Raw genomic sequence first — 26,233 nt, 5'->3', positions numbered from 1 at the left:
GTTGAAGTTGAAGATTCCCCAGTTTTTTCTTCCTGCCAGTGATTATAAACTACAAACATAGCTCATTTTCCAGTGTACATAGATTGTAGTTTGAGACATGTTGCATGTCATGTGCGCCAAGGAACTATTGAATTGGAAGTTGAATTCAAACTCATCACAGGTTAGAGAAGTAGGCTTTTATTTGATACTTTAAGCATTTAAACAGGCACTTTATGATGAAAGAAGTATCTTTTTGCAACGTCAAGAAAACTAAACTAAAAATTCAAAGGCAAACTATCATTCATTATCTGTTGGCTATGAGAGACCTTGTGCATTTCAGGTGAGGCAGTTTTGAACAACAAGTACAACAACATTGTACTAAAAGATGTGATAAATATAGCAACAAGGATAATGGTCAGTAGTTTCTTTGAATCTGCTGGTGATTAAACCAGCAATTTCCACAATATAGTATACATGAAAAAAAATATAAAAGTTGGGAAATGGAATAACATTTAATGATTGGTTTTCTGCCTACTGCTGTATTAATAAAAACATATACAATCCAATTTCATTTGAATGCATGCCACAATGCTAAAACTGTGAAAAGGGGAGTCAAAAAAACACCTTAGTCAAAGTAGCAAATTCCTATTTGAACAGGGTGTACTAAAACCTTTTGTTGAAACTCTCTCCTTTTGACACCAGATATGAACAGGCAGCTATGTACACACAATTTCATGTGTCGTTCTGAACCACATTTTACATGCCCTGAATATGTATAAAAAATACATTCTGAATATTTACGAACTTCAATTAATAAACATGACGCTCCCTTGCATAGCAATACAATCATGTGGGAACATGGATCTGTGCTCTTGTACACAGCAGTTAATGTCATGAGGCATATAAAAATAGATTTATCACATAAACTTGTAAAGAAACCAGTTCACGTGTAAAGAAACCAGTTCCTGCATGTTTTCGTTTGCTCGTGAATCTCCCACACGGGCATAAGAACTGTTACATATAAATAGAACAGACTGCTATTAAAAAATACAACTACTCTCATTTCTCCTGACAAAATTAAAATCGCCGAATTGTAGAGGCCACTGCTGCCCAATATATTATTCATGCCAAAGTGAGTTAACGTTTACGTTTGCTTTGAAATAAAAAATCTATTTTGAACTTTTTTGAAATGGATTCATTCATCTACTAAAGGAGCTAATGTTACATTTTCAGCGAAGCACAGATTTCCTCTGTTTGTCCGAGCACAGGTTTACTGCGGCCAGCTCTGGTTCACAGATCCACCAATAGGAGCACACTACAACAATATTCGTTCTATGAAGCTTAACAAGCATTGTTAGTCCATTGGTTTGACTAGGTCATATGAAAGCCACTACTGATCTTTCGAGGCAAGATGTCTTCGTTGCCTTTTTGATGAACAATTTATCAGTTCAGAATTAAGATGGTAATTGTAACTTGGCCGAAGCCACATATGAGGTGGTGTCATTTTTAGTGTTTCCTCACCTTGAATATTTATGTGTCCTCAATTTCATCCGCTATGCTTCTTTGAAGCAAAGCACCTTTTAGTTTATGTGTGAATGTTTGAATGAACAAGGATGATTTAAGGAAACAATGGGCTGTTTACACCTCAGAGCTGTCTCCGTTGCTCCTCACGTTTGAGGTGTTTCTGCCGTAGGCTGAGCAGGAGGAAGCAGAATACGGTGGATACTTTTTCTCTTTCCTCTTGCGGCGCATCACCAGAACCACCAGCAATACCACCAGACACACCAGCAGTAAGAGCCCAGCCACCCCCAGCAAGGTTGACATACCGGCGGGAAGAGAGAAATCTGAACCGGGCTCCTTACTCAGGCTCCCCTCCACCAGAGGATGCTCCAGGTTGGTCTCGCGGCCCCATGGCTGGTTCACCCGCAATCGGTTGGAGCGGTCCAAAGCAATGTGCTGGATGTTGGTGCCTCTGTTATTCTCAGCACCGATGTCCAAAGCCTCTGGGTCAGGCACGGCACGTCGGCTGCGACTTTGTATGCCAGGTTCAGCTATGGCGGATGATAAAGCATGGTGGTACTCGAGGCTTCTTTTACCACGGTTGGCATTATCTCTAGAACGGACCGTGTAGATGGTGTGGATGAACCATTCACGGCCAGCAGCGACCTGAAGAATGAAAAGAGAATGTGAGAATACATCTGTTGATTTAGGTGAAGCAAAAGGAACAATGGGTTTTGCTTTGATTATGAAAAACTCCTCACTGACCTGGAAAAGAGGAGACGATGACCAGGTGAAGCCATCAGATCCAGGTTGTCGGACTAAGGAAAGAGCTCCAGGGGTATCCAAAGCCAGGGTAGCATCAAACGGTACATTTCCAAAGGCAGTGGCCTGGGTTTCTGGCTGGGCTTTGTCCTAAAGTTTAAAAAACAACATCTTTTCAACTTGACGATAAACATAAAAAGAGGATTTACTGTACCTAAAATGGAGCCATTCTACAATTGTAATCTGTGAAAGTTTGACACAATCCTTTATTTCAAATAATTGTAAGATTGTAAGTTTACACAGTATGAAAAGAGCAAAGAATCACACACCAGGATCTTCAGTCTGTAAAGCAGTGATGGAGCATCAGCCAGACATCCGTACTCTTTATTGGTAGGGTTGTATTTGGGCACGTAGCCATCGGTGCCTGTACAGAGGAACACCTTCTCTATGCTGCAGGAGAAAGAGTCACCCAAATTCTGCACTGGGTCCACCATCACACGCCCATAGATATTAGAACCTAGAGAGAAAACCAAAATGAATTAGGTTTTAAATAGTGAGCATCTATACTGAAATAAGTGACACTATTTCCAATCCAGTTTTTACTCAGTCAGCATCTATACTGAAATAATAGTGACACTATAACCAATCCAGTTTTTACGTTAAGATTTTTTCACTATCAGCACCTTCAACAAAGGCAGTGTCCGTTCCCTCGCCAAAGCCCATGGAACCATCAGACAGCCACAGCTCCTTCTTTGACATCAGAAACATATGTGTATTCAAGCTGAACTCTGCCGCTACAGGATCACTCACCTGAGAAATACCACAAAAACATCAGATGTTTACACCATAACGCTAAATGACACCTGTCACCATCTTACATTCTTACATTTTGTTTGTTAAATTTCAAATGATTTCCAAAATTCAAATAATGTATTAAGTCAGAAGAAAGCAAATCTATAAACATTTAAGCAATTAAACACACTTTGTTAATGTTGTTATTTGAATAAAATTAGCAATATATAAATTGGATGGTGGAAGGATGAAGGGGCTGTAACCAACCTGCTGGAAGCGAATGTCCATGTCGAAAGTGAGAGGCTCCCGCGGATGACATACCGGAGGAATGCTGAACTCCCCATTAGGTGAAGCACTGCACGGAATCAGCTTCACAGTATAGGTACCAGAATAGTCCCTTACCTAACGGACATCGAGTATTTTTTCTTTTTTAATTTTCATGAAAAATCTTACAAATTATATTTCACACATTTGAATGCTAAATAGTGAAAGATAAATAAACGGAGTAAACTTACTGCAAAGTCAGAAACAAAGCTCCACTGTTGCATGGGCTGGTTGTAAGTTGGCTCAGTTCGGACCAGAGTGAGTGTGAATGTGAGTCCAGAGTGATCAGCTGACATTATCATGGAGGTCAAAGTGGTTCCTGAAAGTCGACACACATTCATGTTTTTGACATTCATTAAGGAGTTTTTCACCTTGAGGCACATTATTTCATTCTAGTGTACCTAGAACACTTTGTTCAGTCTTAAAACACATTTATTATTATTATTTTGCTAATTATTTAAATACGAAAAACACACAAAAGTATATAAATAGTACACAAAAGTATATAAGTTAACTGTACCAAGAATACAATATACATTTTCAGTATTAATCATTTAGCCAAAATGTCAGTTTGTCGACCAATCCGATGCCCAGGTACAAGCGCGCGAACCAAAAAAGGTGTGTTCAACACACATGGGGTAAATACGAAGATAAATTGTTATTCATGTTATTATCGTGGATTGGTGGCCAAGAATTCCACGAAATAAGCATGTTAGAACACGTAAGGTTTGCTTGCTGCTGAAAAAGAGCACAATGCCCATTACCATTACTCCATTATTACAGTGACATTTAAATAAAAATCGCAGTAGTGTCAACATAAAAACAGCCAGAAGATGGCAGTAATAAGCTTCTTTTTGCTTTAGTAAAATATCCTGAGTAACATGGAGGATGACCAAAAGTATTACGGGAATTATGCTGTTATAGTCTAACAGGAGAGCCTGTATATGGATTCTGGGTTACCTGGATGAGACATGACAAACTGCCCCCTGAATCGAGCCTCAGTCTTAAAGTTGACTACAAGACGGCCTTCATCATTGATTCTCATGCTGGTAGGATACATGGCACCTGTAATAAAATGATTGCACAAATAAGGATAACGTCAGAGATGTTCACAGATGTATTTGTAGACAAAGACTGACATTTAATGAAAGCTGTGTTTAACCTGTCTAAACTGTATTCACCTATTCCTCAGTATTTTTGTGAGCACTATCAGTTGTTAACTTTGGTCTTGCAATACTTGCAGTACGGCATTTGTATACTACCTTGTAGCTCAGCCTCTGGTGGGCTTCCAATACCATCTTGCCATAAAATGGCAGTGTCATACACAAAGGTGAGCCTCAGCTCAGATCGCAGGTCAAAATGTTGCCAGCCGCCAACCGCAACAGGAGAGTGGAAGACATAGGACACAAACAGAGGCACGCGTAACGTTACATAGGACTGGACAAGATTCAACACCTACAGAAACAGGTACAAAAACAACATTAAAAATGACAATAAATCATTTTAAAGAAATAGCTCACTCAAACGTGAAAGTCCTGTCATATTTTCACCCTAATGTCTTTTACAATCCATATGTCTATGGAACGAGAAACTAACTATTCATGAATGTGCTGAATGTCCAAGCTTCTCTTTGTTCCAATGAAGGTGAACAAGACTTGCCTTCGTGTATAAATGTTGGGTATATGGTTTCAAACTCCCTCAGACACTATTTTAGAATAATCTGAAAAATCTTTTACTCTGTGCATATCTTTCCGTTTCCAAATGTCCAGCATCTGAAGTCCTCACCTGTCCATCTGTGCCAATGGATCCCCCACAGTCATTCAACAGCTCTGACATGTCAAAGTAGCTGCTGAACTCCCACAGACATGCCTCCTGGTTGAGGTTACGGTAGAAGCGAAGGGAATTGGCGCTACGCATGGCCACACTATACTGGTATGGTGCCGTCTCGCCAATAATTTCTGGGTTCTTGGTGCCATCAGTAATGAAGCCATGTGCTGTCTGGATCTCATTGAAATCTAAAAGGTTAGAGCAGCGGTGATTCCCTACTCGTGTCCCATCTGGACTTAGAGTCAGCTCAAAGTTGGACAGCGGACGCGTGGAGATAACTGGCAGCATGCCTAAGAAAAAAGATGAATGTGATCTGTAGTTTATTTTATAAAATATCCTGGCCTTTTCTTGACATTTAGATTGATGTTTATTGTGTTGTTTTTGATTGTGGTAGTTGCTTACCATCCATGTGGGGCATGGTGACAGTGAGTTTGATCAGATTAGGATAGTCGGGATCATCCGGGCCAGTGTACCGAATTTTAGCTGAGAATGGTTCAGCGCCAACTGTGCCAGATATACGAGGTTGACAGAGACCTGTGGTTGGTAGACATCAACATGTTACCTTTTTTTCTGGGAGTCACTATTATCTATCTTTTAAATAAATTCTACCCGGCAGCTCAAAACACAGAGAAACAAAACAAGAAGTGCTTGATAAAACCTAATGTTTACGTTATAATCTCAACGTAATACAAAACTATGTTATCCGACATCAACATTACCCTCTTCTCGGCTGATGACCACAATGGGGGAGCTGAGCTCTAGCCCTGCGTCCCCATTGGCATTTATGGCCCGGGCAGCACATTGCACGCGGGAGCCAGCCTGGAAATAGATGGAGTCCAGCACGATAGACTTAGTGTTAGTGAAGAAGGTATTGGTGTCCACTTCCCTCATGGGGCTGGTAACCCCATCTGGCCCACTTGGGGCACTAACCAACCACCGGTACTGAGTCAGTGTGTCATTGATGTTCTCTACTGAGCAAATGGACCCAGTCTTATCAAAGTCAAAGTATTTGGGGTTGCAGGCCTGATGAAACATGGACACAAACAAGGCAATAAGAAACAGAACAAAACTACAAACAATTAATAGTAATTAATTGACGAAATTATTGGTGTCACGTACAGTCACACACACAACAGGATATCCAGTCGGAGGGTGGGGGTTGTCCTTAGCCCGAGTCGTATCATCGTACAGCAGTAATGACACCACCTGAGGTACAGCTGGGAAGGTGACATCAGCCACACTATTCATCTCTTCAATGTACACAATAGCCTTGTTCATCTATAAAAAGTAGAAGAAGAAAAGACAACCATAAGCGTAACATAACGAAATCCGTACAGCAAAAAGATTAAACTCAATATGAACGTTGCATCTATTCCCCTAATATCATCAGAATATTAGCAGAAAGAAAGGGGAAAAAAAATCAGGGCTCTACTGTTTTGACTGTAGAGGGCAGTGTACATGTTCAAGGCATAATTCTATTTATAGGTCAGTGTGATCACTGAGACCCATTTACATCACACAGACTCCTCTGAAAGAGACTGGAGACAGCGATTGCCACTCGCTGACAGAAGCAGCTGCCCCATGGCTATTTTAGCAAGAGAGGGACGTTGGCGAGTGTCTACGAGTGTGTGATGCGGCGACTCGGGGGTATTTATAGAGATGCTGGTCTCTGACCTGTGTCTCAGCCACCATATACTCATCAGGCTTCATGTGAACGGTGAAAGCCTCACGAATCTCTCTTTGTCCATCATAAAGAACCTGGATCTCCACAACATGCTCTGTCTCACCCTCCTTAAACTCCACGTCTGAAAGAAACAAAACATATAAGCTAAAGTACATAGAGGACCATGCTTGGAGTACTCTTAACTGTTTTTACATCCAAAAAGTGACACAATGTGTTATAATGTCAAATCTTAATTCCTGTTGTGCATGATGTTAAGTTTTACTGATCATGGTAAATTAATATCTCTAAACACTGTGGAATGGGATCCTGCTTTGGTAGTTTATGGGACTCGTGCTGACCTTGAGAAAGAGGATTGTAGTCCTCTCCTGATGTTGCAGAGCCGTCCTTGGTGTGAATTCTCACCAAAGAAACCTTGGAGGTATCACCCTGACGCAGGACAGGGATCTTCACCACAGCAATCTCGCCGGGAACCTGTGGCTCTTTAATACTGTATTTGATCTCTGCAAACCTTATGATGGGTTCTGGGAGACAAAACAACACACATTTCTTGTGAGGGAAGCTCATTTACGTTTTTATGATTTTGTTTGTTGCTCAAGGTGACATAGGACAAAATACTTACTGTCTTTATGGTCTGTGAGGGTGACCAGAGTCTCTTTTTGTTCACCGACTGAAGCTCCATATGGTGATTTGCTCTTTGGTGTACCCAAAATTAAGCGGAACTCCTCATCCTCCTCATGAATGGAGTCATCCACAAAAGTAACTACACATGGCTTCTCAATTTCACCTGTAAGCATTTAGATTTGTGAGTATGACCATAAATGGATAAGACCATAAATGGATAAAAAGATGAGTAATGGAGCAGAGGGTGGGTTAGACCTGGTAGGAACTCTATGATAGAGGCATCAGTATTAGGTCGCTCATTGTAGTCCATCATGACTTGGGCAGATCCCTGGCGAGTATAACAGCGGACTGTGGACATCTTACTGACGTCACCACTACGGTACACCATTGCCTTTAACTGTCCATCAGCCTCATCCACCTTGTACTCCGCCTCTCTGAACTGAACCTTAGGCACTGCCGGGCACAAAACCCAGCATTGATAATTACCCAGTGCCACTTATACTTTGATCGACACTAGTACACAAATGTTTTTGCAAGGTCATTAATATATTTTATTCCATTACTTACAGTCTGTGACACTGTCATTTATAGTAATGAAAGTCTTGCTAGGCTCTCCAAGAACTGCGTTCATCGGCATACGCAGCACCATCTCAAACATCTCTGGTCCTTCCAGCTCTGGTTGACCCAGGTCATCCAAGATTGTGACACGGAAAGTCTGTACGGTCACCCCCGGAGCAAAATCCAAGTTACGGCTGATTCCCACATAATCTAGACCCGCTGTGAAACGAGAGATAGGGTGGGTGAAGGGTGTTATAAAATAAGATTGACCTGAATTATTGAAATTTTGCTCAAAACATTTTAATGTTTTTTTTACTCCTCTCTTTACCTTCTGCTGAAACAGGGTCACTCTTCCTAGACCGGACGGTTACGGTGGCTGTCTTTGAAAGGTCAGTGCCAGTCCTCCACACTTTTACCTCCACAAAACCGTCACTCTCATCCACTGTGTACTCCGTCTCTCCAAAATAGAAAGATGGCTCTGTACCAGAGGAAAGTTAATTCAGCTTTCATTCAAACATTATTTTTAGCTTTTTAACCCTTTCATTACCAATAAATTAAACTTTAGAAGGAAGCATATTTCATATACATTAGGCAAACGCAAAGAGGTGGCAGCTGTTACAACAACATTTAAAGTCACCTTCCTCATGATTGTGTTTAAAGTTACACAGAGGTGTTCTCTGCCATTAGTGCTTCAGATGAAGAGGTTTCTCTGTCATCACCCCCATGACAAGAAACAACCTACCAAGTACCATCATTTCCAGCTTCCTGTCTGAGTGTCAAAACCAGACAGTTGAGTCTAAAACCCCAGTCAGGCTGCCTTTGGGTGAGTGTTTACTTTTGTGTATGTTTTGGGGGGTCTGAGAGATATATCAGCTTCATGTGGCTCAGGACTTATGAATACGGAGGGAAACAGCCTTTCCAGGGTGGGGGTAGGGGCCGTAAGTAAGAGGAGGCGTACAAAGAGAAAGAGTTGTGACACCTCCATAGAAAACAAGTCACAGACACAACAAAAAGATCTGCTGGCATCCGGACCACAAGTCTGTCCAGTAGATTCCCCATCCCCCTCTAACCAGACACAGATATACTACTGGGCCTATTCAAACCTACCAAGATTTGAGTAACAATATGAGCATGAATCTCTGCTAATAAGCCTAGGCATGTACAGTACATAGATTATTTACACATAAATATCGTTTAGGGGTTTGTTTCCAAATTGTGAAGAGTGTGGTGATGTTGGTTGGAGTCCCTATTGGACAGTCACATTTATTCCACTATGGGGTGGTTTCCCGGACAGGGATAAGAATAAGCAAGGACCAGGCTTTAGATAAATTAAGACATTTGAGTAGTTTTTACAAGCGTGCCTTACAAAAAACATTACTTTTTAATTTTTAGACAAAACATTGGCACTGATGTTTTTTAAAATACTGCATGTAAGTTGTAACTGTTTAGAGTAGACAGTGCTAACGTTTATTTTAGTCTAGGACTAAAGTCTGGGAAACCACCACTAAATGTTCTAGATTTCTAATTACAAGGTCAAAATGATAAGTTATTTTGATACAAGGACCATGGCTTCAAAAGACACATTCTTGAATTAAACCACAGTTTCACCGACTGCAAACTATGACCTTTGTTTGGATAGTTCCCAATGAGCAATGCACACAAATCTTGAACCAGCATGGACAGGATGTTCACAGAGCTCTTTGATTGCCCACACAGAGGTTTATGGGTGGGTGCAGAGGTCACAGAGCCTCAATTGTACTCACTCAACCTGTTTTGGGTTATCATGTTACTACATCGTCAAGGACAACAGTGGCATGACCCCAACGTGGATGGATTGTTATGTGGATATCTAACCTGTCAAAGTATGGGTAATATAATGAATAACTGCATTGGATGAACAGGTGTGATGCAAACGCAACCAGAGAAAAGGGAAATGCTTTTTTTGTCTTTATGAAGATGAAGGGATACCATTTTACAGTCTATGGTTATGGGAAGGGATATTGTGGTTATAGATTAGGGAAATGCATGTGGGCTTAGTCCCAAATGTAATAAAGTACATATGTATATATAACATATATACACACACAAAACTGGGTTTTGAAACTAACAGACCAGCTATAGATTATGATTCAAATTAAATAACAGAATATATTTTTGACTTTTTTGTTTTTTCTGAGGAATCTTTCAAATGCATACTCATTTAATTTGATTTTGTTTAGAGGATAAATTAATATAAATTAGTTGATTAACTTCTGTAATGAAAAATGAACTTTTAAAGTATACAATATAATGATCATATATGTTTGCATGAAAGCCAACTCACCATCTTCGCTATCAGCCAAGATCAAAACTTTGGCACTGGGGAACTTGGCTCCTACTTGGCCGCCCATAGGCATACTCAGTGACACGTTGAAGCTCTCCTCTTCCTCATAGAGGGAGTCATCAATTATTATAATGCGACACGGCTTTTCCCTTTCATCCTTGTCAAAACGCAGAACACTGGTGTGGTCCTCGGGTCTTGTGATGTAGTCAGAATAGGAGAGCACAGTGCTCGGGGTGGTGCCAGTTGCGCTGCCTGTACAGAAATATATCTATCATGGAGACTTTAAAGTACTAAAGTGTATGAACAATACGATCTCACAGTAATTTGTAAGCATGTAATTTGTCACTAATTCATAATCATTCATAGGATCTCATTTGTATGTTTAATATGACTTGATTTTTAAAGGTGGGGCTTCAGTATTGTCCCCCCATAATAACCAAGTACGTATTTTTTGCGGTTTACATATGAATTGGCCACCTCGTCAAATAGTTAGGAATTTAGGTCAGGTTGGTATTTGTGGGTTTACAGCTATGGATGTCAACATCAGATGCAAGGTTGGTCAAATTAATCTTCTCATTAAACAAGTGTGTTATTAGATGATTTATTGATCTCACCTTGCTGAGTGTAACATATAACCATGAGTTCCTGACTGACATCTCCTGATCTGTGGACCGGGACTAGAAGTTCTCCTATATCCTCTTCAATACGATATTCTGCCTGAGGCATGAACACTGTAGACTCTGAAAAAAGATCAATCCAAATAAGTTATAATAATATTTGAGCAAAAGCTATTTTAAGGGTCACACAACATCAAGCATCATTAGCATCAAGTATTTTTAAATGCCACTGTAATTGATACAATGGAATTAATACTGTGTTGCATAAAGATTAAGTAGGAAATTATTTATCACGTTATATGTACCATCACCAGGATCCACAATCTCCACAGTGGCTATATCAGGAAACTCGAGAACAGCCATTACTGGTTCAGAAAGCTGGATTTCGAACATCTCTGAAGTTTCAAACTCTTGATCAGTGAATATCTTGACCCTCCAGGTTGCAGTGGTTTGACCGGGGTTGAACTGAACCTGTTTCTGAGCTTTGCCTCGAAAGTCTTTGTCCACTTTTGCTGTGCCATCCTTGGTGGCAATGCCTTTTAAATAAAACAAATGCTTAAAGACCAACTTTAAAAATGAACTGAAATTGTGTGAAAAATATGTGGTGTGGTTTTAGAAAGAATAGGTCTAGCTGTGAGCGCTTTTCTTTATAGTGTCTAAAGATGTCTGCTGACTACTAAAAGTCAGCAGTGAAAAGGCTATGGTATAATTTAACACCGTGCCAGTCACAGTTAAAGGCCTGTGAAATACCAAACTAGGAGGTAGTTACTTGTACAGCTGCAAATAAACTTCCTCTGGACACCCAAATTACAATTGATATCTGATATCTTGATTTTAGAGAAAAAGAGAAACACTTTTTTGTTACTTCAAGGCAAATTAAACTGATCAAACTTTTCTCTTTCTTTACATAAAAAGATTGCTGAACACGTTTAGGTGTAACCTCCCTTTGTCAAACCTTGGAAAATACTTACTGACAAATGATGTCTCTCCCAAGTATCCCCGACGTTTGACGGTGACCTCCAGAAACCTAGCATCCTCATCCACTATGTAGTATTCCCTCTCCAGAGATATCCAAGCCCAATTTAGGCGAAACGGTTGTGGTTTCAACTTGTTACCACCTTTTCAAATAGTGAAAGCACAATGAATTGGAAAACGGTCTAAATTTGACACCATTGTGAAACATGATTCAGTATATATTCCAGCTAATATATTCATATTTTCTTCCTTCATATTTTTTCACCTCAGAATAGTAAAAAATGGGACCAAATGAGTGACAACTGAGATTTAGTTTTTTTTTCAACCCAACTCAACACACCCCTATTTATGTGATTACACCTATAAAATCTGTTGCCAGATTTACAAGCAAATGCCATATTTTCCAGTCTTAATTATTGAAACATAATACAGAAATAAAATTCTAAATCTGAAGCAGTATGAAGAACTATAAAGACTTTGAAAAGATCTTCAAACCCATCCTTCCATAATCCTTGCTACCCCGTGACTCTCATTATCCCTTGAGAGAAAATGGTCCACAAAATCCCTGGACACATGAGATATTCTCTTTTTCTTTGAATAAAGGTCTAAAGCTAATGACATCTAAAGGGAAGTGAAGAATTTCAGAGGCCTTGATACCTCGCTGTGATGACAGATGCCAAAGACTTTAAAGCCTTATAGTGGTCAAGGGTAGGTTATCTGGCCAGGCACATTGTGAGCTGTTGATCTGAGATGGGCGCAAAAAAATGTCACAGAAATCTCATGCCGATTAAATATAAATGTAATAATATCACAACGTGCATTATCCTTTTGAGCAATTTCTAAACCTTAAAAAGAATATTAAAGTGGAGGTAACACAGTTTCTAGCAATCCCATATTTATCTTTAGTACCTTTATCATATTTATAAAAGATAGATACAGCTGTACGATATTTTTCCGAAAAAAGTCAAGCTCCTGGAGGCGTGCAGTGGGTGGAACTAAAGCATGAGCACACAATACATGATCGCATTATCCCTGCATAACTGTTGATTCACTATAAGTTTGAGTTGTTCAAATTATGCACTTACACGATTACCAACAAAACACAGAAATACTACTTCATACGTCCAACTCGTTTTTTTTTACAATTTGAAGTTCTCCATGTTAAGCATGCAAAGCCAGCACGTTTAACCATGTAAAGAAGTCAGCATGCATGAAATAACATATCAACCCTCCTTTAATGCACTACATTTCAGATTAAGGAGCTGCCACAGTTTAAGTTTAGTTTAAATATGCAGTTATATTGTGAAAGATGTACAACATTAATGGATGAATCCGTAGCAACCAGTCTTCTTTACCCCTCTATATAACTCATTTACCATTTATTCATTGCCTTGGATTGCTGAAGGGTTGTTAATCGTGTACACTAGTTAATAGACGATACATTTGATGTTTTATTCCTTGTTAAAAGCTTTCACAAGAGTGGGCATATTGTGAAAATCTCAGGCACACTTTTAGGCCAGTTTCACCACCACTAGCTGAGCAAATTTTAGAAGTATTGAAAAGATGTTGTTGTTTTTTACACCTTACAAAGGTTAAAGGTTAAACACCTTACAGTGTTCACACTGTGAAGAAAGCATGTCAAATACTGAGTGGAAGCTATAGGCTAGAGAAACTCAGCCAAGTGTCTTTTCATCAGGAGACAGTTTTCTCAGGCACACTGCCCAGGTTGAGTATGAGCTGATATTGAGCTTAGTGAGGCTTTATCAGAGGATTATGAAACGTACAACATGCAGACAGAAAGCTCCCTTTCAGTTAAGCATCAAGCGTTCAGGTGGGCCCGGCGAAGTGCACTTTGTAAGATCATGGAAAATAGTTCCATTTGCAACAAAGACAGTGTTCCATGAGAAACAGCTCGTAGTGTATATACAGGTAGGGGTGTAACAATGATGTGATTATGATAATAATATTTCTATTTTTATATATTTATGATGTCTTTATTGTCCCATTGGCCAAGCTGCTAATATGTGACCTTCTGAAACATACAACGTTTTGTTTGTTATTTTGTGCTTTTACTACTTTAATACAAATTTAGCTTTCTTAAGGTCTTTCTTAATTTTAGTTTTGTTAAAGTTCATTTTTACTTTCTAGTGACAGGCCTATTCACTTTTGGTGAATTTACTTACAGTAGGATAATTAAACAGTATATGTAGTCAGTTTTATTATGTTCAGTGTGACTGGAATTGGAAGAATTCATTCGAATTACATTTTGGACATTTTGTTCAAAACGATCATCCTGATCGTATTGTGAGCCCAGTATTGTGTATTGGTGAGCTTTGATACAACCCTAATTCTTCTGTTGTATTAGTCACTGTTCTAATACACATTATAACCCAGTGAGTTTTAATGTCACGTTGCATATAAAGAGATCATCACTAAGATAACCAACAGAGTCATCAGAGTCGAGACTAACCATGGGCCATTTCACCAAATGGTTTTATTGCTATGTTTGGAAGGCAGGTGCTTTTAGGAGTTACCGTGAAGGCCACCTCAGTCGTTTGACTGTGCACTTTTCCCCCTTTTCTCACACCATTTCTTAGTGGTTTTCAGAGACCAAGAGAGGGGACTGACAGCTGTATCCTCATTCCCCGCACTCATACCCTCCCTTGTTCTCCCCTTTGTCGGCTTTTATCTGTGCTTGGGACCAACAACTGAGGCAGACAGCAGGCACAGTCTGGGTGGCCCAAACCCACTGACATGGTTTCTTTTGGCTTCTTTCTGCACTCAAGTGCGATGTTTTGTCATGAGTGTGTTTTCTCACTAATTCATTTATACGAATGTCTTTCTCAATTAAATGTTATTCATGAGAAATAGGGATATCGTTGTTGCTCTTAAGTATTTTATTTTATATGTTTTTTCAAGGAAGGGGGTCAGTAAAGACCAGTAGTGCATCATTGAGTTGTGCTAATGGGTTCAGGTATCACAGGGGATGTCTGAAGCTCTGAAGGTATTTATGACTGCAGTAACGCATAGAAAGAATGCAGGGCTAAGTAATGGTCACATTCCTACTTAGTCAGGTCAGCCAAGCCTTTGATAATGCCAAAATGAGTAAAAAAGGGATAGCGAGAAGGAATAAAAACTAAGACTCTTGAATATAATGTATTCCTGACTTTCCCACGATTTTGCCATGAGGTTGTGTTGGACCTGTTCACTACCAAAAATAATAAAAAAACATTTTTAATTGAAATTACTGTATGTTGTAATTTCAAAACAACTTTTCAAAACAACTTTTCTCCTACAGGTAAGGATGTTCCATTTTACACAACACAATGTCCTAGATGATACTACAGATCTTCACCTCAGCACCACAGGTCAACCCATAAACTGTATGTTAAGAGCCTGAGGCATGGGAGGGATTGCTGAGAGGATATCAACACTCACTGCCAGAGGTGTATTGCAAGACTAAACTAGCCAACTATATATCATTTTTCTATCTATATTATATATCATTTTTCAGTTTAAATTCATCAGGAATCTCATATCTATGATAAGTATCCCCGGCATTAAAGAGCATGCTACTCACTTCCCGAGAGGTAATAAGAATTCACATTTAAACATGGGCCACATCAATGCAACTTGACCATTGGCCATTTCCTCTGCATCTAATAATGGCTTCTCACATGCACCAAGCTTGAAAATCTATGTTAGGCGCCTCATGTAATTCCTGGCATTCCACAATGAGGATATTTGACAACTGGACACTGGTAGGTACTGTACTTGTCCACGTGACATCACGGTAGCCAGGGATCTGATCCCCAAACTGCAGGGTGATGAATTATGGCACGGCAGACCAGCCGCATCCTTTTTGACACCAGTCGCTTATGTTGTCTATTGCAGGCAGTGAGAGATCAAGAGAAAGTACTCCTAGGGAGAGGCACCACAGGGCTACCTAAAAGCTCAGATCACAGGGCACAGGAAGAACTTTGCCATCTGTGAGCGATAAGAATAACCTAGGAACCATACAACATATCCTCTAACACTCTCACAAAATCCCATAAATCTGAGAGACGGGGAATAGAAAGGTGGCTCCAGTGTTTAGTGTGGTCGGAGAAACCGCTGGCAACAGACAGCAGTAAATCTTCTGCTGGGTGTTTATGATTAGGTGCCGACATCTAAGATGACAAAGAAACTGCTAAACTGAGGCAAGTTGTCCATTTATGTCCATTTATTGCTTTCTACATTTCATTTCTTTGTTTGCAAATCCAGAGGTTTAAGTTTAAGCTGACTGTTCATGAATACGTATTTATACTTTTGAACTTGTGAATTATTTATTGAAAATCTAGACCAAGCAGCATGCTCTACTCCATCTTCTACATCTTGAAAGAACAACTAGGAAAAGGGAAGCCCCTGAGTATTCGGCATATCTTGTGATGGCTTTGGGTTACAGTCAGGCATAAAGGAAACTTTGAAAGCAGATCTGTCAGCAGATCTCTACTCCCTGAAACACACATCCCTGTCTGCACTGACAGGGTCAGTGTGGCTGGTGCCACAAATCTTAAAGGGAATGCATTCCACCATCTAATTAATGATTACTTAACTGTGCATATAACCTCTGTTCCTGATGAAGAACGCTTATGTTACCTGTGCTTGTACTTTGTAGACCTTTGAAATTTATAAATAATTACAAAAATGGAAGGTACAATTCTGTATCACAACTTTTGAATGAATATAGACTTTTGTACTTGTAATTTAATACACCAGTCAGTTCCAGTCCTCAAATCTGATTGGATGAGAGATAACCTGAAAGTGTTATACTTTAGCTGGTGAATAACTCTACTGGTAAGGGCAATAACCATAAGGTCAATTCTACAACACAACTATAGTAGACTTGGGCAACCATGCCCGCTCTGTTGTGCTCTGTCTGTAACCCTGTAGTTTCCCTGTATTGTGTCTACCATCCTTGCTTGTGTCTACCATCCCAGCCTCTGACAATGTGTATCTTTTGCTGCACAGTTAAGTGCCATCAGTTAAACTACTAACAAGTAAATGTCTGCTCTTTTAAATTTATCAAGGAATATCTACACATCTGGTTAGCTGATTTTATGAAATATTCACCTACAAATATGTCAATTACATAAAAAAAGATTCTTGGAGAACTAACCTACTGTCTTAAAATGACTGGAAGTTAATTCAGTCAAGAAAAGTCTTGATCCTTATTCTGAACAATTCAGCTAAGTGTTTTTATATGCTGACCACCAAGCCTAGAAATGAATTATAATTAGATTACAAATATTAGAACAATTTAAATGGCGATGAGTTGTAAAAACCAAAGTTAAATTATTTTATTAGAAAAACAGGATCTAAAGCATTTTTTATGTAATTGTTATATAAAGTATTTTTTATCAGACACTTATTTTCGTAATATACATTTTCTAAAGAAGTTCTGTAGATTTTCGCCAGGGTCTAAACCTTCGCTTTGAGGCTAGGTTTTTGGCAACTTAAATAGCTAACAAGTTCTATTTACTTCAGTACTTTTGACAAAGGAGAATCTTCTTATTAACATGTGCCTGCAGCACAATTGATTTAAAGGAGAAACTGAAAGCTTTGGCATTCCAACACCAGCTTTAATGACACATGAGACTTTCAGTTAATGAGAGGGGCAAGGAAGAGACATTCTTACCACTGTCTTCCACTGCAAAGTAGAAAATGTCACTTGTGGCGTTGGACCCGTCCAGAAGCACGTAACAAATCTTCATATCATCAATATCAGCTAATGAAGAGAAAATTAGAAGCAAATTCATAAGAAGATGGAGATTAATACTTTAAGAGGTTAGTTTTTACATGATGATAGGTCATCTTTTGAGGACAACATTTACATTTACCACTTACCCTGCGAAAAGGAGTTGATGCTGTCATTGCCCAATGCAGCATTCATAATAAAGCCATGGAGAGGGGTTTTGGTCACAATGTACTTGAGCACTTTGTTTGGACTGTCTCTGTCTTCAGCCTTTAGAACCTTACTGGTAATGAAAAATCCAAGGTGCCCAGTATGAAGAACTCTGAGAGTGGGTGCTGCTTTGTTAATAACAATTTGAGGCACTCCATTGTCCATTGTGTTAATATAAATGGTCATCGTCTGAGGCTTACGAGTTTCATATACAGTATTGGGGAAAACATAAAAGTCAGTATGAGTTCCATCAGTTACTGTGAAGGAGAAACTGTCTTCATTTGTCTCTGTAGCATCATGATTGTAAGTAATAAGATTCTCATTTAGGTCCTGCTTGGTGAATGTTGTAATGACTTGAGTTCCGTTAAACAGAAGTTGACCATGAACTGGCACCTGAGTCACTATAAATCTTAACAGGTTGTCTGGTGTATCCCGATCCTCCACTGTCAGTTCAAAGGGTGTGATCAACTTGCTTTCTCCTTCGCCCACTACCAGTTTGTTTATCGTTATGACTGGCTTCTTGTTGTCGACATCAGTAATGGATACACGAAAGGTGCGGAACACAGGATTGTAGCCATCGGTCACCTCAAACTCAAAGCTGTCCATCTTCACTTCATCGTCAGATGTGTGGATGTAGTAAACTTTGTTGCCAGCAAGCTGCAGCTGAGTGAAGGTGGAGATGGGCACACCTGGGAGATCAGTACATTCCAGATGACCCCTGCTGGGAGCACGTGTGATGCTGAAACTTAGATATTCATCTGGACTGTTGATGTCAGTTGTGCTGAGAAGGTCTGTGGTTAAGGTGACCTTACCTCCCTCTTTGAGGGTCACACCCTTGTTAATAACATCAGGGAATACCATATCGATGCTGCCAATATTAATGTAGAAGTAGCGATCAATGAGCGGATTAATACGATCTGTTACGTCAAACTTTAGTAGGTCACGGATACCTTCCTGGCCTGTGTGAGCATACTGAATTAGGTGTTTATCGAGTTCATCTTGAGTGAAATTCATTCCAATGCTAATATTGCCAGTGACAACTCCATGTTTGGTGATTCGCTGGAGATAGCCTTGACCGGGGCCATAGCGGATGATGTAAGTAAGCTCTTTATCCTCTGAATCCAAATCTGTGGCCTTCAGGACTTTGTTGCTTATGACTTTGGTTTCTCCTATTTCTACTTCAAGACCATCATTGATTGCCATTCTTGGGGTTTCATCATCAACAGGAATAACCATTATGATGACCTTCTCCTCAACAGTATGCTTTCCATCAGTGAGTCTAATTTTAAAACGGTCTTCCTTGGTTTCAGAGTCATCATGCTCATAAACAATATTAGATGCCTCCTTGATCTGTATTAAGGAAAATGTCACTACTGGAACTGTGCCAGTACTTAACTGCTGGACTATTTTTCCATGTTTGGGATTTTCAATGATCTCAAAAGATAATTCATCACCTGGGATGTCAGCGTCTGCAGCATTTAAAATAGGAGTGTCAATCACCAAGCTCATTCCCTCCATCACAACAAACTCACGGATGAATATCTCTGGCTTCTCATCGTTGGCTGGGATGATGACAATGGGAAAAAAGTGCCTCTCTGAAAAGTTAATACCATCTGAGCAGCGGAAAGTGAACCTGTCCTCAACCGGCTCCACACCCTTGTGAATGCTTTGAACATAATAGATGTGACTAAGACCAACATCTTTGACTGTAAAAGCAGTGATGGCAGTGCCTGCTCTGGATTTTTCAGACCCTGGAGCTGGTGAAATGTTCTCAACATAACCAGATGTGGGCTGAACAATAATAGTGCACAGAATATCATCATTATCAGTGTCAATATCCTCAGCTTGAATGTGCTCCAATGTGATAACATTCTTTTCACCCTCTACTACTACAAACTGGCCACCTACACTAACTACAGGTGGCATGCTGTCCATAGGTAGGATGGTGACATGGACACGAACGCCTTGGATTTTGTTGCCACCGACAACCCATTCGTCAGACATGTCAGATATGGTGAGGTTGAAAGAATCATGCTCTTTTATAGGGCCAATTTCTCCGCTTGTGTGAACGTAGACCACCACGCCGTTGATTATATCTTGCTGGGTGAAGCGCTCAGCTGGAGCTCCCCTTACCATTATTTCACCCAATCTGGGACGCTCATCTACTATGAAAGTGAGCATGAGGTCATCTGTGTCTTCATCACGACCCTGAATGACATTGCTGGTGATTTCTGTTGCACCATTCTCAAGTACATCAATGGAAGCTCCAAACAAACCAGAAGGTAATATAATGGTTGGGGTTTCGTCATCGACAGGCTTGATGCTGATTTTTATGACAATGGGCAACTCATGGAAGCCATCGCTTATGTCCAGTTTAATGACATCACTGAGAGACTCTTCACCACTGTGAATGTAGGCCAGTCGACTGATTTCAATGTCCTCCAACACAAAAGTCTCTCCATTAGACATGTCAATTCCCAAATACTGCAGCTGTCCAAATCTCGGAATCTGGGTCACTGTGAATACAATATTTTCATCCTCTGTGTCCTGGTCAGAGGCATTTAGTTCATTTCTGGTTATTATAAACGTATTTTGCTCCTGGACAGTGAAACCAGTGTTGGTAATTACAGGGGGTTTGTTGTCAACGGGCTGTAAAATTATGGTAAAAACTCCATCAACAGAATTGCTAGCAGTGTCCTCCACACTGAACGTAAACTGGAGCATTTTGGGAGTAATACCAAGCTCTTGGTCTGGGGGTTTGTATGCCACTTTATGGTGGTTGACCTGAGCTTGTGTAAACTCACTGATGATAATGTCAGGACTGTCAGTCAACACAATGGCACCAAGAGGAATTGGATTGTTTTCATCTATGTCAGTTGGAGGTTTGATGATGGTGTACTTAAGGTCCCTGTCATCGCAGTCCAGATCTGTGTAACGTAGAGATTTCTTCATAAAAAATGTCAGCTCGTATTCTTTGACTGTCATGTGTAGTGTGGTGCCAGGGTAAAGTTCTGGAGGCATGTCATCCACTGGATGGATTTTAATGGTGAATGTGTGTTCTCCTGACTGATTTGGTGGGTCGTTGTCATCCTGTACTCTGAAGACAAACAGGTCAATCACAGTGGTTGTACTGTGAGGTCCTTTGTGACGATAAAACAGCTTTCCATCTAGAATATCTTGCTGAAACCATTCTGTCACCACCTGTTCAAACATCTCATCTGTTGAGCTGAATTTCCATGCAGATGGGTCTTGCGGAGGCTCCGCCTGCTTGATGAGCAGCTCCCCAATCTGTGAATAAGGCTCTTCTAATATAAATTTAATGGTTGAGTCTTCAGAGTCAATGTCAGTTGCACTCAGGATGAATGGGGATATCTGCATCACTTCATTTTTAAAAAGTGCAATACCTGTATTGGCATTTATTATAGGGGGTTCGTCATCGGTGGGGGCGATGGTAATGGGAAACAAAAACTCGACTTCATTACTGCCATCTGTCATTCTGAATATAATGTTGTCACTGTATGTATCACTTCCATCGTGCTGGTATACAACAACTCCAGCATCCAGATCAGCAGGTGTGAAAAACTTTCTTTGAGACCCTAACACTGTCAGCTCTCCATGTTTTAGGCCATCAACCACAGTAATCTTCACATCATCAAGATTGTCCTCATCACTGATCTCTAAATTTTGTGAGCTGGATAGAGATCTCGATTGTCCCTCAAAAAGCAGCTGCCCTGTATTTTTGGTCACCACTGGGGCTAAAGTGTTCATTGGTTTTACAACAATCATAAAAGCAAAAAGATCAGACACAGCTCCATCAGTGTCAACAATTTCAAATTCAATCTGGAAAATTCTTTCTACATCTGAGTCCTCAGAGGGAGGCTTATAGGCTATTTTCAGGTCTTTTATGTCTCTCTGATAAAAAGAGGTGATTGGCTGGTTTTGATCATCTGTGCTGATAATATAGCCCTGCTGATAGCCGAGAGGAGATGTTATGTTAAAAATTAATCGATCGGATTTCGATTCAACATCCTCAGCTGCTAGCATATCTGAAGTAATGGCTGTCATCACAAATTGGTCAATCTCCATCATCATCATAGATATAAAGCTAGGCTTTGGTGGTGTATTTTCAGTACCCTCTTTGATTCTAACCATAATCTGAAAATGCTCTTGTTGAATTGTATTACCATCATTGTCTTGTACTTCCACAAGCATTGGAATGTAATCTCTGTTGGGAGAATTGGTTGTGGCAGTATGTTTATACTGAATTCCCTTCTTGAGAAAATCATCACAATTAATCATCTGTCCATTAACTGAGTTATCAGTTAGAGTGCCATACCTGGGAAGCTTGCCCGTGCCAACTAGCATGGTCACCTTGCATGTAGTGACACCATCTTCAAAAGCGAACTCTAAGGTTTTTTTGTCAATCGGGTTACTTAGCCCATTGAGCTTGTCCACAACCAGAGGCATGTTACGGGTGAGAATCTCCAGTTGCTGAAATACCACTTCTACTTCGAGAACAAAAGGAACCACCACAGTGTCTGTGTGGGTGTCATACCTCAACTGCAGTTTTATGTGATCCTTGCTAGGGCTCCGGGAACCAAAGTGAGTGTATTTTACCTCTTCTGCTCCAAAAGCACAGGGGAACTTCTTGGGTGTTAGGATTCCAGGTCTCTGTGCAAGTGGGTCATTATCCAAGACTGTAATATGACAGCGGTCTCCTGCATGCACTTCAGTAACAAGGTCATTGACAGGGTCCAGATACACAGAGCGTCCAAAGGGAACTCTAATCCCGTTGTTGGCTACCAAAATTGTTTCAGCAATAGGTCCAGATCGGTGCCTATGACGAAAAGCTGCGTCGAAAGGATCTGCATTGGTTGTAGAGAGATAACATCCTAAGGAAAGCAATACAAAGAGGCACTTCACAAGTGCTCTTGTTGTACTCATCCTCCCTCTTTGCAGACAACCAGCCATATCCATAGCTAGTTGCACTGCACTTTTTAAAGAAAAGGCAAAAGTAGATGCACTGCAGTGTCCAGGTAAATTTTAGGATGTCTGAGTTTTTTTCCTTACTGCTGTTTCCTTCTTTTTCTGTCCTCACACACACGGCACAAGTGCAGCCGACCGACTGAAGCTCTGCAGGTAATACTCAACAAGAGAGATAGTGACAGTGCAAAGCTCCACCCACGGTCCAGCCTCTCCCATGGCTAATTTAAGGCAGCACATTAGACATCCCCCCAAAAGCAATGCATTCTCTATAGCCCTGCCCTTTTCTACCTTCTAACCCACCAAAGGCAGTGCCTCAGTGAGAAAGCATTCGAATTAGGATCATAGCCAGCAAACCCATCTAGATATATTTTCTTAAAACCTCAAATTGAAACTAGTACAATAGAAGGAAAATATTTAATGAATCACATTCTGATAAAATTCTGAACTTAACATTAATTTGTGATGCGTGATGATCTGTCAAGAAATTATTATTGCCCATGAGCTTTATTATTAGAATTGATTAATAGAATATAACATTTTCACTGTTTATTCATATAACAATTAAGTTATGAAAATGAATAATATTATTTAAAAAAAATAATGAAATCTGTAAATATTTCTGAAGAGTAGCGACAGCGCCTTCTGTTGGAGTGGCAGAGACAAAATACTTCTGAAATCTGTCACCTGGATGTTGCAATTTGGCATTTTTTGTATTGTATTAAAGCTCAGTGGTAAGAGCATTGCGTTAACAACGCAAGGTTGTGAATTTGATCCCAGGGGATTGCAGATACCTTAAATGTATAGGATAATGCGTCTGCCAAATGCCTAGATGTAAATTTAAATGTAATAGTTCCTTTTCAGTTTATTGTTATCAGTGTTTGAGTATTTTCTAACAAAGTCTTTTTAACTGTCTAAAGTTACTGTCTGTTCATGTTCTTGTAACTTGGGGGGTCAATTCATGGGGCTGTTGAAAGGTCAAGCAACACAATTTCATTCCAGTTGGTTAAACAGGTGGACAGAGAGCACCCGAGGACCCTTTGTAACGTAAAATGATACAAACAATGGTTGCTGGTCCTCATTCCTCGATATTAGTTTGTTTTTAATTAAACAGGCATAAATTATGTGCAGTGCTTAGTTGTTGAAAGATATTTAGTCACATTCCCCATGTCACTATATTTGTCAACCATCAGCATAGTTTGAGTTGATTTAAAATGATCCTAAGGTTCATGTCCGGCTGCCTGTCTTAAAAAATCCTCCCATATAGTTTTATTTCTAGAGAGTCCAAATATATATTTTGCGATTGCAGTCACCGGGGATGAGATTTAAAATATGTTCAGCAGATAAGGATGGAAATCCCAGATGGCTGTCAGGAGTATTTAGAGTTTATCCCTTAACGTCACACATGATCTTAATCAGCAATATATGCATTAATCAATTATTCAAGATTACTGTATTTATCATATGTATTGGTTTATCGTTATTATTTTATTATTTTGATTTCCAGATTTTTTTTAAAGGGGGGGGGTTGGAATGTTTCATTTTAATGTTGTTCTTTTACAACATCCGCTTCGCATGACTTCGCAAGCTGAAGTGAGAATCAGGGTAGATACTTGAGAATACATACTGTGTATGGAAACCCTGTGGTCACATCTAGATATAAATACCCTCTTTCCATTTATGGAGCAGTGTTTCCAACGGATACAGTATATGGCTCACATATCCGATTAAATTACCAATAACATTTAGTTTTGGTCATCATTTTCACAAATAACTGACTGTTTCCTCATTACATACAACTGAAAGGATAAAGTGAATTAAAGTCAACATTAGTTATTTAATTAGTGCATTTTGGAAAGAATTAATATCATGTACAATAATATATTTTAATTCAAATCTAATCTATGCATATGATGAGAACAGTTTACACATACAACAAGGTGCAGATGGATACTGTAGGAAGTTAAAAACCAACAAGTTTGTTTAATTTAATATGACTGATGCCTTTTAGCACATTGTAAACCATTGTAAACCAGTACACGAAGGTCATAAATCTTCATATGAATTAAGTATACACACTATTTACACTGCAAATTGTAAAACTATCATTCCGCTAATGAACTGTATGATGCCTTTGTATAACACTTTCCAAAAAAAAGGGCACTCTGTTTATTCTGATACATGATTGGGACAACACTACACTTAGCAACGCTTGTGAAAAACCCCTGTTAGCATACGCTGGATACCCAGCATGCCATGGGTGTTTGATGAGCACGTTTCTATTTTGTTGGTTTGCTAAAATAACCGATGGTGCACTCAGAACTGTCACACAGCTTGTTGCAAAAGTGGTCTCAGAGTGATTGAAGGAAATCAGGCTGTATGCTACACATTTAAACCTGTCAAATTGATTTTTTTAGCACTTCAAAGTGAAAATCTGTTGGTCAGAGAAACAAAAGTCACATGAATTATTATTGACATTCCTATGGCCAGTAGCTTCATGTCACTTGAGCATCTCCCAGCCTTATCGGACATACTGTATAACCGTCCACCTGCACACAGCAGTGGCCAAGTGTCATATCACAGGATACATAGATTACAAACACCGCTACCAGCACTCCTCACCTCATAGTACAAACATACTAACAGACAACATGCTACTATGTCAATACAATCATGTGGCCTCTACATGTATCCAATGAAACTGAAATGTTGTCAAGAATGTTGACAGCCACATGCTACTCTATCAGCACTTGCATATAAATTCTGTCACTGGAAAGCAAAGCAGGCAAGCTTTAATACAAAGAGATGTTTTACAAATTGGTCACAATAACCTTAGAGAACTTACATTACATACCAGTGCTTAACATTAGTATAGATCATTGGTTCTCAAACCTTTTTGCGTGTGATCCCTTTATGCCCCACCGAAATATACACTTATATCATTAAGCTTAGAATTTTAATGTAACCAACATCACAATCCATTATACAAGGCTGGAACATCAGTTCTTTGGTTAGTCCCCCCAGTTTGAGAACCGCTGAACAAATATAGAATTGTGGCCTAGATTGTAATGCCAAATTAAACCTTTTGTTCTAATATATTATATACAAACATTGTTTGGTTGAGTTCATGGCAGGTTCAGTGGAACAAGTCACGGCAATTGTTATCACGGCTTTGCCAGCATCAGCCGAAGCTCCTTAAGTCTTAGAATAACTCTTTCCCAGAATGGATGCTAACATTTCACATTGCTTTCGCACATTGCAGCATCCCAGTCATCCGCTGCAGTAAATATAAAAATATATAAATAGAGGATCATGGGATAATTTACCCCTCAGGATCATGCACA

General features: G+C 39.7%; 1 protein-coding gene across 1 annotated transcript; it reads right to left on the bottom strand.

Moving 5' to 3' along the window:
• Positions 1 to 162: 162 nt before the first annotated feature.
• On the bottom strand, positions 163 to 22,883 carry frem3 (Fras1 related extracellular matrix 3; the record flags this gene model as incomplete). Its single annotated transcript, XM_079463453.1, has 24 exons — positions 163 to 2,145; positions 2,245 to 2,391; positions 2,571 to 2,758; positions 2,925 to 3,051; positions 3,301 to 3,435; positions 3,549 to 3,676; positions 4,318 to 4,422; positions 4,620 to 4,812; positions 5,143 to 5,474; positions 5,587 to 5,718; positions 5,904 to 6,207; positions 6,304 to 6,462; positions 6,859 to 6,989; positions 7,207 to 7,389; positions 7,488 to 7,652; positions 7,745 to 7,942; positions 8,057 to 8,266; positions 8,376 to 8,525; positions 10,371 to 10,622; positions 10,985 to 11,110; positions 11,293 to 11,523; positions 11,959 to 12,105; positions 17,640 to 17,729; positions 17,849 to 22,883. 24 exons carry the CDS (start codon positions 22,881 to 22,883, stop codon positions 1,618 to 1,620), a joined length of 9,396 nt encoding a protein of 3,131 aa, XP_079319579.1. The 3' UTR covers positions 163 to 1,617.
• Between the last annotated feature and the right edge of the window lie 3,350 nt (positions 22,884 to 26,233).

The sequence above is a fragment of the Barbatula barbatula genome (genome assembly GCF_947034865.1).
Source record: "Barbatula barbatula genome assembly, chromosome: 8".
NCBI classification, from domain to species: domain Eukaryota; kingdom Metazoa; phylum Chordata; class Actinopteri; order Cypriniformes; family Nemacheilidae; genus Barbatula; species Barbatula barbatula.
The sequence above is the reverse complement of the archived record's forward strand: the minus strand, read 5'-3'. Positions and strand labels throughout refer to the sequence as shown.